The 19,097-nt window shown below is 36.0% G+C and overlaps 1 protein-coding gene across 3 annotated transcripts in view; it reads left to right on the top strand.

Moving 5' to 3' along the window:
* LOC141433708 (uncharacterized) overlaps positions 1–19,097 on the top strand; it is a 99,171-nt gene that overhangs the window by 17,359 nt on the left and 62,715 nt on the right. For all 3 annotated transcript variants that reach the window (XM_074095819.1, XM_074095811.1, XM_074095804.1), the window contains exons 4-7: positions 5,331–5,444; positions 7,692–7,804; positions 8,444–8,611; positions 11,886–12,017. In XM_074095819.1, the coding sequence (XP_073951920.1) occupies positions 5,331–5,444; positions 7,692–7,804; positions 8,444–8,611; positions 11,886–12,017 (527 nt within the window). The remainder of the gene's footprint in view (positions 1–5,330; positions 5,445–7,691; positions 7,805–8,443; positions 8,612–11,885; positions 12,018–19,097) is intronic.

Consider the following 19,097-nt stretch of genomic DNA (forward strand, 5'->3'; position numbering starts at 1 on the left):
TGTTGAGCAGTTGACATTAAACTATTGAATCTTAGATTATATACAAATAAAAGCGCAAAAAAATTATAACATAAAATAGAACCGATTACATAAAACCATGAAAATATTTATCTACCAGTCTGAAGTCGGTGCCTCAGCACGAGCCAGCAGGAGTGATTGAAGCCCAATATACGCGTATAGTATGTATGTGAGGTAGACGACTATAGGTCCACTCCAGCTGGCTCGTGCTGAGGCACCGACTTCAGTGGTAGACAATTATTTTCATGGTTTTTTGTAGTCGGTTCTATTTATAATTATATTTTTTTTCAAACTTTTTCCATAATAACGTTTCTTGGACCAAGCAGTAGCGATATTAAATAACTAGCTTATACCCGCGGCTTCGCTCGCGTTAACCATTAACATTTCAAAGAAGCAAGCAATCAAGCAAGCAAGCCAGCAAGCATGCAAGTGAGCATGTAAGCAAGCATGCAAGCAAGCAAGTAATTATGCAAGGAATAGTGCAAGCAATCATGCATTCGAGCATGCAAGCAAACATGCATTCAAAGTTGCATTCTAGCATGCAAGCAAGCATGCAAGTGAGCGTGTAAGGAAGCATGTAATTATGCAAGGAATAGTGCAAGCAAGCATGCATTCGAGCATGCAAGCAAGCATGCATTCAAAGCTGCATTCTAGCATGCAAGCAAGCATGTTAGTATGTAAGGAATAGTGCAAGCAAGCATGCATTCGAGCATGCAAGCAAACATGCATTCAAGCATGCAAGCAAGCATGCAAGCAAGCGTGCAAGTAAGCATGCAAGTCAGCATGCAAGCAAGCATGCAAGTGAGCATGTAAGGAAGCATGTAATTATGCAAGGAATAGTGCAAGCAATCATGCATTCGAGCATGCAAGCAAACATGCATTAAAGCATGCAGCAAGCATGCAAGCAAGCGTGCAAGTAAGCATGCAAGTCAGCATGCAAGCAAGCATGCAAGTAAGCATGTAAGGAAGCATGTAATTATGCAAGGAATAGTGCAAGCAAGCATGCAAGCAAGCATGCAAGCAAGCAAACAAACATGCAAGCAGGCATGCAAGTAGGCAAACAAATATGCAAGTAGGCATGCAAGCAGGCATGCAAGTGAGCATGTAAGCAAGCATGTAATTATGCAAGGAATAGTGCAAGCAAGCATGCATTCGAGCGTGCATTCAAGCATGCAAGCAAGCATGAAATTTTGCAAGAAATAGTGCTAGTAGTAAGCATGCATTCAAGCCTGCATTCAAGCATGCAAGCAAGCATGCAAGCAAGCATGCAAGCAAGCGTGGAAGCAATCGTGTAAGCAAGCATGTGATTATGCAAGAAATGGTGCAGCAAGCGAGCAAGCATGCTTTTTAACACATTATTAAAAAAACGTTTGTGTAATGTGCATTCATAGTCTATGTAGTATAGTATGTAGTGGAGAGTCAGCTCAGCGGTTAGAATACAAAAACAACCTTTTGGTCATCCCTTGGGAATGACAATTTTTTTCGGGATAAAAAATATCCTATTATTTATTCTGGACCTCTAATATGACGTATGCAAAATTTCATAGGAATCGGTGCAGTAGTTACGGCGTGAAAGCGTAACAAACAAACAAACAAACAAACTCACTTTCCTCTTTATAATAGTAAGGAAGGATTACAATGCTTACACAGTATTTGCTTTTCACTGAAAACAGTTCTACGAAGTCGAATTGTGTAGCTATTCAAAGTAATCTTATCTTAATTTAATTAGTAATGCAATATATTATTGTCAGTTTTAATATGTGCCCGTTAAGGGGTACCACACTGTACAGGCATATTAATAATCAATATGAACTGAAAAGGTTTATAAATTAAAGTGACGTGATTAATGTAACTTTTAATAAAATATCAACACGGGAAGTAATACGACTAGCTCATTATCAATAATAGATAATTTCTTCTCTTAGATATTGATTATTTGAGTGGCTGATAAGATGCAAATAATTAAATCATATTAGTAAGTAGGTACTGAATAAATTGCTTTAATATACATATTTATTTATTCAAATACAGTATGTACGGGTATCTACATTAAAATGATAATGCTAAAGGCTGTAAGACCATTCTAGATATAATTACTATTTTTCACTGTCTGAAATTGTGGCAATACGTGCCTTTGCCAGTATCGCTCACAATCTTTATTGGTTTAACTATATGACTGTTGATTAAATGGCATCCTCACTCATTCACTCGAAGGTTGACCGGAAGAGATCCACTGCTTACGTAGGTCTAATTAACGTATGCACAATTGTGCCATCTGGTACAAATATTTATTTTTATGACTATTATTTTACTGTTTAAAATGTTAAATCACATACACACACAAACATCACGCCTGTATTCCCAAATGGGGTAGACAGAGCACACGAAACGTTACCGCTTCGGAGGCACTTTTAGCAAAGTTTGACAAAACGGTACAATAGTAATAGGTTGCTACCTGACTTGTAATAATTTACAATACAACTCTTTATTGCACACTAACACAGTACGCAGTACAGAAAACACAGGTATATACATAGAGATTTTCTAAGGTAAGCAATAGGCGGCCTTATCGCTTCAGAGCGATCTTTACAATGGACAAAAGTACGGAATAAATTTTAGCAGGTGGTGCGATTTACAGTAGATTAGAACAATATCAAGAATACACAAAACTAACACATACAATACACATACGTAGATAGATACCATAAAAATATATAAATAAGCTAATTATAATATTCACACGCAAGATGACAGATAGTGCTCTCTAAGCATAAACTTAAAGATAGGCAATGGCTTTGCGCGCCTCAAGTCTATCGGAGGGAGTTTCATAACCGAGTGGCCTGGACAGTGTAAGAATAAACATAGAATTTAGAGTTTGAAAGAGGGACAGTAAGGAGAAAGTTCTGAGAGCAACGAACAGAAGTAACATAGCTTAATCGCGTTTTGAGGTAGCAAGGAATTGCAGGGTTGAAGATAATGCCGTAGAGAAGATGGAGAATATGAGAGTTTCGGCAAAAGCGGATAGGGAGCCACTTGAGCTGTGATCGGAAATAAGAAACATGATCATATTTACGTAGGCCAAATAAATATCAACCGAATGCACAGATTTTGAATTCGCTCATGTTTATTCAAGTGCTCTTCTAAAATATCGGGATAACAAATGTCAGCATAATCGAAAATAGGGTGCAGTAAAGTCTGTGAAGGCGCAACCTTCGTAGCAAATAGAAGGAAATTCTGAAGGCGTCTTAGGGATCCCATCGCAGCAAACACCTTCCTGCTAATCTCACTCACATACGGAGACCATGACAAAGTGCGGTCCAAAATAACACCCATACTTTTTACCTGATCGGCAAATGGTATCAGAACTCCGTCGAAAAATACAGATGGCAAAGATACAAAGTCAACCCTTGGGAGCAGTTTCGAGGTGCCAATAAAGATGACTTGGGTCTTCGTCGGGTTAACCTTTAGGCCATATCGTTGGCTCCACCTTAAGATCTTTGTCAAATCCAGGTTAATGGATTCGATGGTAACCGACAGAAGGTCAGCAAGCATGCCTTGGGAATAAATTTGTAGATCATCAGCATAAAGGTGATAAGAAGAATGAAGATTATGAGATTTATTTATTCATAGCTTATACCTAATGAAAAACATGTATAGTAGATGTATGTTTGTAATGTAACAAAAAATATGTAATTAACTTATGCCTAATTTTATAAAATAGCGGCTCGTGATGGATGAAAATGAAATATTACTTAAAAAATTAATAGAACCACAATTCTCACAAATAGTTTATTTATTTATTCATTCAAACATGAACCGAATAAAAAGTTGCGCTATTCTTTATCGGGTTCTTAATTATTTTTTGCCAAATGTTTCATTTCCCAACTTTCAATTTTCTCCGAAACGAAAATTTTTTCTCAGTGTATTTTCTTATGCTTTCATAGAACACTAGTGTGTAGGTTAGTGAACTAAAATAATTTATTTGCTCATCCGCGACCTTATGATAGCTAAGTTTCTGCAAGATATGCGTGTTCATGAACAGGTAAAAGTACCATCTCCCTTGCTAGCTTGGGTCTAATTTCAGCAATAACAGTTAGGATTAATAAAACATGCCTTTACAGTAAATAAATAAGAATTCAAGGTAGTTTTATAATTATGACGATTGAAATTTATTAATATGTTGTGGGTAGTTTTGCTTAAGAAAAAATATAGACCAGGTGGGTACTGAAGGAGTAACAGTGACAAATTATAACGTTTATTGTAGTTTATTAGTCTAACATCTGGCCCCTGTAGCACAAAAGTTACAAGTGCTACAATTCTACAAAATTGTATATTTTCTCTTAGTAAAATGTTACAATTTTGTAGAATTGTAGCACTTGTAACTTTTGTAGTACAGGGGCCTGGTAGTATGGTGTACGGTTGTGTTGCTCTGAAGATGAGCTTTGGTTGAGTTTGAAACGCGTCAGTGTATTGTGGTGGTGGTGATAGATGGGTTTGTGTGATTTGTGTGTGTTCTTACAGTTTGGAGGTGGAGGAACTGAATGAACACGCGAATATCTTGCATAAACTTAGCCATCGAACAGGTCGCGTGTGAGCAAAGAAATTCTTTTAGTTCATTGATATGGACCTCCGCAAAGTAACGCCTGATTCAATAAATTACAGTAGGTTGGGTTTGTTTTATGAAAGTTCCGAAAAAAATGGTTTCATAGAAAATCGCGAGTCGGGAAATGAAACAGTTTGGCAAATTAAACAGTTGGTAATCGTGAGTTGGAAAAAGGTAGGGAACCATTTTTTATGAATTACAGGATCTTTCAACTAATTTTAAATTACTTTTTTTAAATATTTTTGTCATGTTTTTTTTTTTATTTTCTTTGTAGACAAAATGAAAACAGAGTGTTTTAGAATATACATTGGGAAAACATTCTGTTTTTTTTTCTAATCTTAGATAAACATTTGGTTAACGGTCAAGGAATTTAATTGGACGTAGTTTAGCAAAAAGGAAGGATGCAAACCGTATTTTTTTTTAAATTTTGGATCTGCTTTCAGTAGGAATAAAGCGAATTTTAAGAATAACATGACAGTGCTTTGGATCCTTTTTGATAAACTGTGTCCAATTCATGAGCCACCATGGAACCTTTTCAAAGGCAGCCATTACGATTTTCCTTCATAATTAATGCGTAGTCACTATGACGTTTACACGTACGAATTTCCTTTGCTAGACGGGCAAAAGCGCTGTGCCACGCATATTTTCAAAGGAGGAAGAATGCCTTTTCGAGCTAGTCAGATAAAAATGATATGTCGTTTATTTTCAGAACAACGTCTCGATGCGGCAATCACGCGCAGCACGCAGTCGGTTGGCGAGCGCAAGCGGCGTGGATCCGCCGACGAGGGACAACCGCATCCGATGTACCAGCAGACTATACATGGTAACAACTCTGCAGCCAATCCTTGTAATGTTTTATATACCTCTAAAACCACTAGCTCTAAAAACCAATCACTCTAAAACCTCTGGAACACATTCTTTGTACTCGTATATCTTCAAGGATCATCAAAGAATATCTCTGTTAAATGTCGAGTCTCTAGCTCTAATAGTTGTTGAGATAGAGAGCGGAGAGCGCGCATCACTTGCCATTTATACAAGGTCATCTGCAAGTCCCGGACAAACGCACTGCACAGACTTAACCACTTGAGCTTGAGACTTGGCATTTGGCAGACACTCTTTGAGTGTCATGTCATAAGGGTGCACCAGGAAGGGATTTTCCTAAATCCCCGCGGGATCACTATGGAATAAAAAGGATTTATGGTTTAGTTTTAAGGTGGTATTATCTCTGTTACTATAATTCAGAGAGTTTAAATTTTTCATGCAAGTGCATAAGTAAGTACCTAATATACACACTACAAAATAGTCTTGGAATACTCATTATACCTAGACAAATTTGATAATTTGATATAGGCCCTTTTGATGAGTATATATACGAGCTAAAATCTATTGCAAAAAATGACTATCATTATGTTTGACCTTGAATATTTTTAATTTTTAGCGCATTTAATTTAGTTTTTTAGAAAAATATGTTTTCTCAGCACGTAATTGTAAATCTTATGAGAAATAAATAATCTTAAACCTTAATATCTTAAAACATGGACGCGAGATTTTATGAGACCTTTGAGACAAATTTTGAGATGCCAAATATAAGAGTATCCAGCTTATTATACAACAATAAGATGGGCGCTTCATACTGCACTTATTTGACTGTCGCTAGCCTTACAAGAGTTAGAATGTAGATAGATAATGTAGGAACTAGGCTGTATACCGCTGGCAGGTGGTAAAACTGACCACCTGGCAGGTTAGATTGACTTTATTATGTATAATGGTAGTATTTTTATATTGTATGTTTCTAGAATTTGACTTTAAAACGATTGACAGCGGTATACATGCCGGAGCACAGATTGCTCCCGACAGCCTGAGCGGCCGGAACTATCTATGTAAATGTATTTATAAGTTCTACCAAGTTCTACAATAAATCTAAATCAGCGGAACAATAACCTTGTTTATTTAATATAAGTTTAAAGTCACGCGCGTAGATCCCCAGTACATAAGCTCTTACCTAGTTACAGCCCCCACAAGTGGTGGAGGTGCGGGGTAACGATCCCCGTCTTGTGGGGACTGTAACTAGGTAAGAGCTTATGTACTGGGGATCTACGCGCGTGACTTTAAACTTATATTAAATAAACAAGGTTATTGTTCCGCTGATTTAGATTTATTGTAGAACTTGGTAGAACTTATAAATACATTTACATAGATAGTTCCGGCCGCTCAGGCTGTCGGGAGCAATCTGTGCTCCGGCATGTATACCGCTGTCAATCGTTTTAAAGTCAAATTCTAGAAACATACAATATAAAAATACTACCATTATACATAATAAAGTCAATCTAACCTGCCAGGTGGTCAGTTTTACCACCTGCCAGCGCTAATCAGCCTAGTTCCTACAATACACTCAGCTAATAATATATAGTACACGGTAAAAACCATGCATGCAGTTACAAGATCCAGATTGTATACTTTATACTGGCCTTTGAACTGACCTCAGCTTACAGCAATAAAAATAAACAGTATATTTAATGAATGACATTACTGCACGGTAAGAACTTGTTAAACATACTCACAACAATGATTGCATGATACCTGCAAGATAACATACAAATAAGTATAATAAATATTATACCCACATACAAATGCCTCCCCGGTTCGTTAACTGCCGATATTACTAATCAGTCAGATATTGATTCAGTTGTTTGTTTGTCATTAGCGATATAACTGTTAAAAATATAACAGCTATTAAATACAGAACCTTCATACTGTGTACGGTATACATAGCATACGAGAACATGAACAACACGTACATATTAGTTTATGATTAATAACGGAACTAAAAGTTATCGTGTCTTCTTAGCATTATTTTTCTCTCGCATTTAATAATTTTAGACTTTTTGTTTCATATGCAGCCACAGTTTAATGTAGAGCATTATAGTTTTTTTTTTACTGAAAATGTCATGATTAAGTTATAATGTTTGCTGATGATTTCTTTCGCTGTCTCAGCGACATATGTTGTGAAATGGTTTTACTGTGACTCATTGTACTTTCGATGTCACTATATCATTTTCGTTTCCCGTAGGAACAACCGGGGTGAGTCGAAGACCTGCCCTCTTCGATATTTTCAAGACGCGCCCGCGTGGAGAGACCAAAAAGCAACCGTCTATTATGAAACAAGTCAAGGCTGCAGTGCAGGTAAGCTTAATGCTTTTTTTCTCTATTTTTACTATGGTCCACTCAACAACCATACTAAATAATAAAGCGTCAAACATTTGACCAAGTGTTTTTGGGACTATTTTACACCATTCTGTTAAATTGATCTATCAACTTCGTCATAGTTTAGTGTCAATACCACAATAGGAATTGGGTGAAAATCAAGTTCGAAGTTTCCGTTACATTCATAGATACTGTAGTTACATACTTAGTGGTGAAATGAATAAATAAATAAGCGGGTTAAAAAAAACCTATGTAAAACTTTAGTTTTCTAAGTTCAACGGTATCTGCTGGGCGTTGATAATGATAAATTATTAATTTCGAAATTTTCTTTGTTTATTATGATGCGAACAGTTTTCGAATTGAAAATAATTACGCCACTGACATGGTCATTGACCCTTGACACTACATAAAGAAAAAAAACAATGCATTCTGTCTTTGGGCCGTCGTATATATGTCAAGTGTGTACATACATACAAATTCAAATAATAAATTTATATATTCATTATTTTTAACGTAGTAAATATAGGCCAATAAGTCACATCATTTTTCGTTGGTTTCCTTTTTCTTTGGGAATTGTGAAAACAGTTTGATAATCGCTTTAATTATTTATTCTTACAGAGTATGACAAAAACTGGCGTGCCGTACAAAGATGCAACAGGGAAGCCAGAGGAGGACAAGCCGGAGGTCAAAGCCGAGTCAGAGGCTTCGACCCCATCAACCCCGGGTGCTCCTACAGTGAAAGCGCGGGACGGGTCGGCTCATCGCCACCCAGGCAGTGACAGCCGGGTAAAACTATCAATACTTTAGTTCAGATTAAATCAGAAAAGATCATCCATAGTGGTTTGACCTTTGGCTTAAGTATTTCGAATAAAAAACAATTTTAATCCTCATCCTCTTTGGTTCTGGCTGTTTGCTTCTGAAACTATTGCCCGCGAAGCGCCGCGCGTGGTTAAAAAAAAAATTTTAACCACGCGGGAAATTCGGCGGACTTCGTATGTTGTGTAATTAAATAATAAGAAGCTCGACTAGTGTGAATACATTTTTAACTGTATTATGATCTTTGTAATTAGTGTTTAATACTTAGTATGATTTTTTTCGTGTAAAAAACAATAGGTAAACAGTGATTATACCTCTTGTTCCCCGTACATAACCAACTTCCATTACCAGCACTGGGAGAGGACAAATAATTCCTACTACAAAACCGGGTTTTGGAGTAGGATTTTTTTTCCTTGTACAAAACCAATGTCGTGGCCGGTAATGTAAAAGGAAAAATAATTCTTACAATACCCGGTTTTGGAGTAGGATTCTCTAATGCCTTGTACAGAACAAAGTTTAGTAAGAAAGCATTACTCAAGCTTATTTTCACAATCGCATTTTTTCTCCCGCTTTTGTGTAGTTTTGGCCCTTCGCGAAAAACCGCGATTGTGAAAATAAACTTCATTAAAAATGTATAGTTCTGTACAAGGCGTTAAAGGATCCTACTCCAAAACCGGGTATTGTACTATGAATTATATTTCCTCGTACATTACCGGCCCATGACGTTGGTTTTGTACAAGGAAAAATAATTCATAGTACAATACACGGTTTTGGAGTAGGAATTATTTGTCCTCTCCGAGTGCTGGCAATGGTAGTTGGTTATGTACGGGGAACAAGGGGATTATACGGTGTGGATTTGGCGAGCGCTTTATCAAAGTTGGCTTCATTGAGGTTTGTGGTTCATAAATTTCTTTATTAATTTTGCACAAAAACGAATAAACCACACAATCAGACAGTAACTACGTCATTAAAATCGCAAACTTAAAGGTAAATATTCAAATGACATAGCTAGTGACAGACGGACGGACAGACAGACAGACAGAGACAGACAGACAGACAGCGGAGTCTTATTAATAGGGTCCCGTTGGCACCCTTTGTGTACGGAACCCTAAAAACGCCTGGTGGCTGGCTAAACTAGTGTCACATTTTCAACATCACCGGGTGGGGAGAACTCGTGCAAGGCACAGTACAGAAAAAAGAGCAGTATAATGTCTCGGCAGCGTCCTTGATATAATACGGTACTTGACTATTTTGTATATGTTTTATAAATTAAAAAATCACAATGCCTGTTATCGAATAGAGAAACAATTTTTAAGCTACCTCGTTAAACACTATCAGTATATCTATATTTTCAAAATAATATTAAGATATGGCAAATTAGGGAGTTGTCAAATACCGTATTAGTTAACGCTGGCTCGGTACACAAACGGGCGATAAGGCTGCCTACTAACTGACACTCTTCAGTTATGCATTTGATAATGTCACATGAAATTTAAAATAGGGAAAGGATTAGGAGCTTTAGGAAATCATGGAAGGAATGGACTAATTAGTATTTAAAAAAATACATTTTACGTTAAACCACAAAATGTATTTGGTTTTTAAACGGTTTTATTTAGCTTCATCACTATGGTCTGTCCCATAATTCGGGATACTAAAATGACGTTTCATGTGTTACCTGTTTTTTTGCGTCTCATAAATAGTGATGTGCCTCAACCGGTTATCACCGAAAGATTTTGTAGGTACTATGTATGTATGTCGTAAAATATTAAGATATGAACGGATCCGTGATGTACTAAAATGTAGGCCACTTAGGACATACTAGAAAAGGTAAAATAGGTCTAATAAAAATGCGACCGTTTTCGACATATTTCGGCTTTTTATAGATGATGATGTTTAAGTGTCAATTTCATTCTAAGTAAGTTTTACATTAACTAAATAATATGAGAAACCGCTTATCTCATTTAATACGCGAGTGAAAGGGACGGTGCCATACGAACTTCGTTTTTCTAGTTTTGTAGTAGCCCCTCTGTATTATTTTTTACGTTGGCACTAAGTGATGAACACTGTATTTTTACCTGTGCTTAGATTTTATCACTTTATCGTAAAAGTGTATTTATATTTTCAAAATGGAAAGTAGAATATTGAATGCTATAATGTTATTTTTGCTATCGTAAAATATACATTTTATCGGTTATTTACGAAACCGAAATCATGGAGCAGCACTGTTCCTTTTATGCTGGCCACATTATTTTTACTTTTGACATTTCGGACTGTCATTTTAGTATCTTAAGAAAGAAATTATGGAAGGAATGGACTTAGTAGTGTTTAACAAAAATGCATTTTAAGTTAAACCACAAAACGTATTTTGTTTTTAAATGGTTTTATTTAGCTTCATCACTACGTATATTTGTTATCTACAAATTAGCTACGGAGAAGTATTTGGGCCTCTTCTGGCATGTGCGAAAAGCTTTATTGTTGAATTGGTAATCTAAAAAATGACAATTCCGGTTTCGATATAGACGATTAAATATCCGTACATCGAACGGTATAGTTTATATCGTCGTGACTTAATTAGGTACGTAATAAATGCGCGTGAGTCCCGCGCCGACGTACGTAACCGCCGAGCACTCGCTACTGATGGTTGCCGAGGTATGCTGAGAATTTCTGGCGCGTAAGTATAACTCGCGTTCCGGTCGTTTTTATGAAGACATTATACCGTTCCTTTTCTCTGTAGGTACCGTGTGCAAGGTCGATCCAAAACTGCCGTCACGTTACCCGTGTTTATTTTCTTGCGTCCAGTTCCAGTAGGAAAAATAAGACAGTCTGGGACATAAGACAAATCTGCCAATGGGTGTAGCGGGTGTCTTCGCAGCGATCAGTTGCATTCAGGCGACCCACTTGGTTTGGTCGACTGACCGCTGTTTAGTAAAATTAAAAATTGTGTCAGCAGTGCCATTGCAATGCTAATATTTGTTTTTCATACTGTCGAGAAACTACATATTGAATCGACGCTTCATTAGGCCTTATTCTTCAATCTGTAGTTTCACACATCCTAAAATGGGTTTTCCAATTTCATAAAATTTCATGTACGAGGTTGAGTCAGAGACCCGTCGATGTGTGTTGCACAGACAGACGTTGCTAATCTTGCACATGATCTGGTGATGATGATGTACCCAACCCACAGTAAAAGGAGTATATTCTACTGTGTAAACATACAACTAGCACTTTTTTTTCGTCCCAACAGTATTATCACACAGTGACGGCATCAGCGTCGAGGAGGCCAAGTGCAATGACTAAAATGATGGAAATTTTCCGCGGCAGAGCGTCCGTGCCTGGTCAAGGATTGCCGGTAGAGGGCGCTGACAAGAGAAAAGCAGTGAGTACACTATTTCTAACATTTGAGCTTAGATGGCAGCACTAAATCAGCTAATCGTTGTTAGTGTTGGATCCGACCGTTAGATGTAGCTGTTATCAAAATAACGTTGCTAACATTTTTATATTTCGTTTGTTCGGAACTATAATAAAAACTGGAATTCAAGACCAAAAAATCTACGACAGATATGTCACTGTCACTGTCACACATCTATCACTGTCAAATAAACTTTTCAGGTTTCGCCAACCTTTTTTAACAGTGATCACAAAATTCTACATTGCTCTCGTGTCTGTCATTTTTTAATGCGCAAGTTGTCTCCGCGTGGTTTCTGGAATTTTGCTATCAAGTTGCAAAAACTACAATCACCGTACAACGTGAAGAAGAAGAATATATTTATCTTTAATTTAACTGACATTGGCCTAAGCCTTAAGGCCGCCATTGAGGAGAATAATAATAACCTTTTTTAATATGATTCCTTGTATTGTTATTAAATAAGGATTTTGTGAAAAAAAAATTTACTAACTTATTTTCAACTCTCAACTAACATTAAGACAATTTTATTCTAATGAACATAAACAGGATAAGGTTGCGTTGTTCTACCACAGTGTAGTCCTGAATATTTATTTTATTCCGTTTTTTCGTATTTGTTGTTATGGCCGCAACAGAATACATTATCTGTGAAAATTTCAACTGCCATGGTTTATGTTATGAGATACAGTACAGCCTAATGACAGACGGACAACTGAGTCTTAGTAATAGGCCTCATATTAAAATCCCAGGAAAGGAATTTGAAAAGGTTAAATGAAATATTTTTTTTTACAGTTTTAACCACCATAATTAGCCTCTATAAACCCCATAAAGCGCGCTACACACTATTACTCTGCAGTTTTGTTGATTAGCTAAATGTATGTAAAAAAATAAATCAAATATTAGTTTGATTTTATCTTAATTGTAAATAATTGCACCAAATGTTATGAATACCTGAAGAAATACAAGCACAATACCAGTTTTTCAGCCAAAAATTACGAAATAATTAAGTTTTTATTCAGGCGTCTAGTATTTTTATGTAAAAGTAAGTAAACAAAATTACTTCTTTAAATTATAGAATCGAAATTACTAATAAAAAGAATAATCTATCTTGTGTTTTAAAAAAAGGAATGTACTATTGTACACACATTTTATTTCAGTGGCAACATTGTCGTAGATTTTTTGGTGTTGAATTTCAGTTTTAAGTATAATCATCACGGAGCTCATACTTCACGTCGACAGTTTCGTTCAGGCATACCATGAAATCCGTTCCCGTCGAATTCTTTTATGTGAAACTGACCTGTCACCCGCAACTCCGTTCGTGTACAATTCGTTTCCCGCTATCCCGCAGGAACCAATGCAGTTTTCTGGGATAAAAACAATATTAGTGGGACTACCGTGTGACTCAGGCATATTATCTTGTAATAAATAAAAATTAATCGTTAAATGTGTTGCTAAGCGCAAAACTCGGGAATGGCTGTACCGATTTCACTAATTCTTTTTTTGTCGTGTTTGTTATTGTCAGGAGAAGGTTTTTATGAAAGAAAATTTGGAAAAATTATCACGGGGGCGAAGCCGCGGGCAACAGCTAGTTTGAAATATAATTCAGCCTTCGTAATGCCATGTCTATTTTTCTGAAGGCATTAAAAACTGACGTTGACGTATAGCCTTCTGTTGCTGGCGCTTTAGACGCGCATCTTTTATTTCATTTGACCAAATTAGAGCGGAAACGTTTTTATAGACGTAAAAAGTCTGAGAAGAACGACTGACGGATGTAGTTGATACTAAAGAAATGAATGGCTATGCCAAAGGGCAATGTTTTCCCGCAGGTTATTTCCTTTTATAACAGAATAGCTGCTTCGCACATAACTTTAACTGTATGAACAGGCCGATGAAGAGTTCTATGACCAAGGAAAGGGACTATTTTACCTATTTGGTTAGTCGTCACAAAAATCGACTTAGATCTGCGTCAATGGGAAACAACGGGTTAAAAAAATAGAATGATAGCATCTTGAAAGTTAGTAACACTTATATTTATGCCTCGTATGTTGGCACATATTTAAATCATTCAAAGCCAGTAAACAGTTGTGTAGTGTTGAATATCAACAATGACATCACGATTAGTTTTCATTATAATGTATGTTTTCTACATTTGTTTCCAACAATTTAAACACATACTACAACATGTTTGCTTTCACGAACTCATGGTTAACGCGCCCCGGTTATCCGTGTATGGTAAATTTATTTATTTTCATGTTAATATTTTATTTCATGTTGTACATTAAAAAGTCTCGCTAGTGTTTTTTAACCCTTTGAATCAAATTGTATAACAGAAAAGTCATCACCCACACTACACTCCATGAAATACAAAAAGCGAATTTCAACTTTGTTGTAGTTCGAACGACTATATGGATCGATAGCGTTGCAGGCAAGGCACGGTAGTTTTTCCCAACTTTAGAACCTGTGTAGCGGCAAGGGCGGATCCATATAGCCAGAAGGGGTCACATAGTCAAATTCTAGTTGTTATTTCGCAAATTTAAACATTTAAACGTATTTATTGTCAAATAACATTGTATTGGAATTCAATGGAATTAAACAATCGTGTAAACAAAGCAATTTTTCACGATTACTCCGTAGCTACTTAAATTTGAACGCTAATCCCGATCACATTCACATCTTTTCAATGAACCCACCACTGTTTTAACAATCATTGTATCATTAAATAATCGTGTCAATATGTTTATTTTATAGAATAAATTGGAAAACTAAAATTCGTTATATTGGTCAAATTGACCTGATCATTTTTACTCATTGTCTAAGATCCGTTTAAGAACGACCTTCACCGAGCTGGTTAATGGATGAAACTTATTTTATATTAACATTAATATGTCAATAAATAAATATATTGCATATGGGTTGTCTAAAAAATTTCAGTCCAGGATATGATTAATTAATATTTAAATAACCCTCCTTCTTCGCAGTCGGGTAAAAAAAAATCTTAACGGTTTTGTTAATAGACAAACTCCATACCAATCGAAAGTCCATAGAATATGCAAACGTTAGGTTGCCTATTTTTTTCCCATCACAACTCTCGGGTAGGCAGGTATAAACAGGTACTTAAATCGATATTAGTAACTTGCACCGGTCTGGTTAATGAGTGAAAGTAAATGAAAATAAAGATTATTTCATTAGTGTTGTCTGCGAAAAATCAGTCCTGAATTCCTGTTGCCGAATTTTAAAAAGTGAAATATTGCTGCGCGAGATCTCCTGCGCCGGACGGCCGCGCGGTGTGCAGTCGCGCACTGTACAGTGAGCAGATGTACGCTGCTCGACGCAAGTTTGTTTTTAACCGACTTGCTCGCGGGGGAGGTTAAATGTGTGTGTGTGCAGTCGCTACGTTACAATTAAGTGTTTCCTTATTGGCGACAATCTACTCCAAAATGATGCACAGCATATACGAGTCTATCGCTATTCTTTTAATTTTCAAGAACAAATAGCATGCGCACTCTCTTTCTTTAAATAGACGGACCACAAACAGCCTGCTATGCTGTATCCTCTTTTATGGCATTTGTTGATTGTTGTTTGGGACCTCTCAGTCGCACACATTCACTCGCTGCAATATTTCACTTTTAAAATTCGACAACCGGAATTCAGGACTGATTTTTCCCAGACAACCCTATACCACCGTGTTCGTAATGAAATAATCTTTATTTTTATTTAACTTTCATTCATAAACCAGTCTAGTGCAAGTTACTAGTATCGATTTACCTGTTTATAGCTGCCTACCTGAGAGTTGTGACGGGAAAAAATAGGCAACCTAACGTTTGCATATTCTATGGACTTCATACTTATTTTTACTTTTTTTTACTTTCGATTAGTATGGAATTTGTCTATTAACCAAACCGTTATTTTTTTTTTATAAATTATTAATATTTTAATAACCCTCCTTCTTCGCAGTCGGGTAAAAAAAATCTTAACGGTTTTGTTAATAGAAAAACTCCATGGGGAGGCCTTTGCCCAGCAGTGGGACACCTCTACAGGCTTCTAAATAATAATAATAATAAAAAATAAACAAAGAGAATAATAATAATATATTATTCATTAATCATATCTTGGACTGAAATTTTTTAGACAACCCTTAAGCAATATATTTATTGACATATTAAATTTTATATAAAATACGTTTCATCCATTAACCAGTTCAGTGGAGGTCGTTCTTAAACGGATCTTCTACCATAAACATAATATTACTAGCGTAAATAGACTTGCAGAGGTGCGAGTGAAGAAACCGATCCTTACGGCATAAGCTATATGTGGTAAAGAGATAAAATCAAAATGACAGCGTGACCCGTTTTGAATCAGTGAGCCTCCTTTCGCCTCCTGCCAAAATGTTCTTCGTATTTGTTTTGTGTTTTTTTCTGAAATCCTTTCGATTTTTTGCATAAAACGGTAGGATTCCAGAATGGTGTCGTGTTCTGTGTTGAGTTGTGATACAACCTACTGCAATAACCCAAATAAACGTACATTTCACAGGTAAATATGATTGTACAAGTACCATTTTCATAGCTCTTATTTTCATTGAATGTATTCTCAAATTTACTTATTAATATGCTAATATGAAGCGGTAAACAGTCTATTTCATAAATATGGCTTGATTTCTAATAATTACGTGTTAAGTAAAAATATATATACATAAATATATATATTTAAATATTTTTTATCGATATATATAACGATATTCTTCCAATAAATTTTTGGACTAAAATTTGTAGCTGCTTTTCTCCGATTTAAAGATTTGAGAAAATATAAGTAAAATAACTTAACATTGAGAATTTAATGATTTTAAGTACATAAAATAATCACTATTTGTTTACAAACAAAAATTCAGTGTTTTGTTTTTAGGGTTCCGTACCCAAATGATGCCAAACGGGACCCTATACTAAGCCTCCTCTGTATGTCTGTGCGTCTGTCGCAGAGCTGTATCGTATAATCGTGTGAAGTCAATTTAGCGATAATTTTCATACGTTTCGTTCGAGTCATTTTTAATATTGAGATAAGAATTGGCCTTTTGTGCCACGCTAACTAAAAATACCTTTAGTGTTCATTAAATCTAGTAGGTACGTATCTTGTTTCTGTTTAATTCATAGCTTTCTATTTATACTCTTGACATGCTTATATAGGAACCTACCTAACTGACTAGTGTAAAGTTAACGACGAGTGACATGAGTGGGAGTGACAGATAATTGCTGGCATTTTTTTTTATTTAGGATAATTTATAAAGTTTCTAGTACCTACTTTACAGCAACAGCCCCTAAGATTTATTTGTACTGTGTACCTTACTTATATGACTATATCGGATATACGGGGATACCGGGGATACGGTACCTATGGTTATCGACAACTCATATTTAGCAGCGAGGGCAACTCTAAAACTCACACAGACATTTACAAATTTACACAGACAGGCCCATCTCACTTTTGGTCACGCTGTCAAGCAAGGTCGGTTCGTCTTGTAATATTACGTTTATGTCTTCTACTATCACCGAAGTCTGTCTAGTCTCTGGAAATTTAGTGCTGTACCTACAAAATTAATGATTTGATTGAAACAACCTTACCTTCCGATAATTATGGCTGGCTCTGCAAATTGGGGAATTTTATTGGCTCAGGTCGTAGAATTAAGCATATCTATTAATTTATTCGTAGATATTAATTATTTGTGTTAAGTAACACTATTTAATGTAAGTTTATATTGGTTTCTAATTGTACGATAAAATAGTATTATATTATGTAGATTTCTATTTTTCATATATATTTTTCTATTCTAACTAATATCATATTTGCCGTGGAGTCCATTTTTGGACCAAAAAATCATTTGTAATCACTTCCCTGTGTCTACTCTCATTTCCCTGTTTTATGTAAATTTAAATGCCTCTTCTAAATTAATAAATATTTTTGACTGACTCTTTCAATTCTAGAATACTCCATCATAAACTTGGGAAAAATATTCGTCAAAAAATATGTGGATACATGTTTGACCATTTTCAAAATTTCTACCCTGAAAGGGCTATAAAGGGCTATAAAGGGGAGTGAAATTTTGTATGGAAAAAACGTTACGTTTATTTGAAGATAATGTAATTCTAAAACTATGTGTTATTCCAGATGTTCAGCTATCTACATACCAAATTTCATCAAAGTCTGTCTAGCCGTTTTAGTGTGAAGGAGTAACAAACACACACACACACACACACGCACACGCACACGCACACGCACACGCACACGCACACACACACACACACACACACACACACACACACACGCGCGCGCGTAATAACGCACGCACGTACCCAAAATTGATATTTATATTTTTAATGGCCACACACCCTTACCCCCGCCATTCTGACTCTTTGCCCCATTGGACAGAAGCTATTTATTAAAAAATTAAAAACAAAAAAACGTTTATATATAAATAAACTTGTATTTTCATTTCGCTACTATTGTATCATAACTATAAACATACGAATAATAAATACTTAAAAAACTGAAATATGAATATATTTAAAGTGATTATTCACTGATGATTGAAGTATCTTAAAGAGCATTCACATCACTAGAGCCAACGTCAGTCAGTCAGTCAGCCAATCGTCAGTCAAGTGTCAATGTCAGTCACCACATTTTGTTTACCAGATTGCTTAATTCCATTAAATTCTAGATTAATTGAGCGTTTGTCGCAGAAACATAATAAATTTTATTAAAATCAATGAATTAACAAAAATTACAACTATTGTCGTAGAGCACAAAGGGGGGAGGAGGGTCATTACCCCCACGACGATGAGAGTTTGGCGATCTACTGAACGTCATCGTCGCGTCGACCGCTCGAGACTTCCGACGCACACAAGTGACGTTCAAATTCATGCGTTCCATTTTCGTAAGTGACTCCGTACGTGCAAAGCGTCACAGAGTTCATCTTCCCAAGAACTTCTAAAATAGAAGATGGTATTTCAGCGAACAAACGCTAGTAGATTTTTTATATTTATTTATTCTTCCATGGGGGCAACG

This window comes from Choristoneura fumiferana, chromosome Z (assembly GCF_025370935.1).
Source record: "Choristoneura fumiferana chromosome Z, NRCan_CFum_1, whole genome shotgun sequence".
Taxonomy (NCBI): Eukaryota; Metazoa; Arthropoda; class Insecta; order Lepidoptera; family Tortricidae; genus Choristoneura; species Choristoneura fumiferana.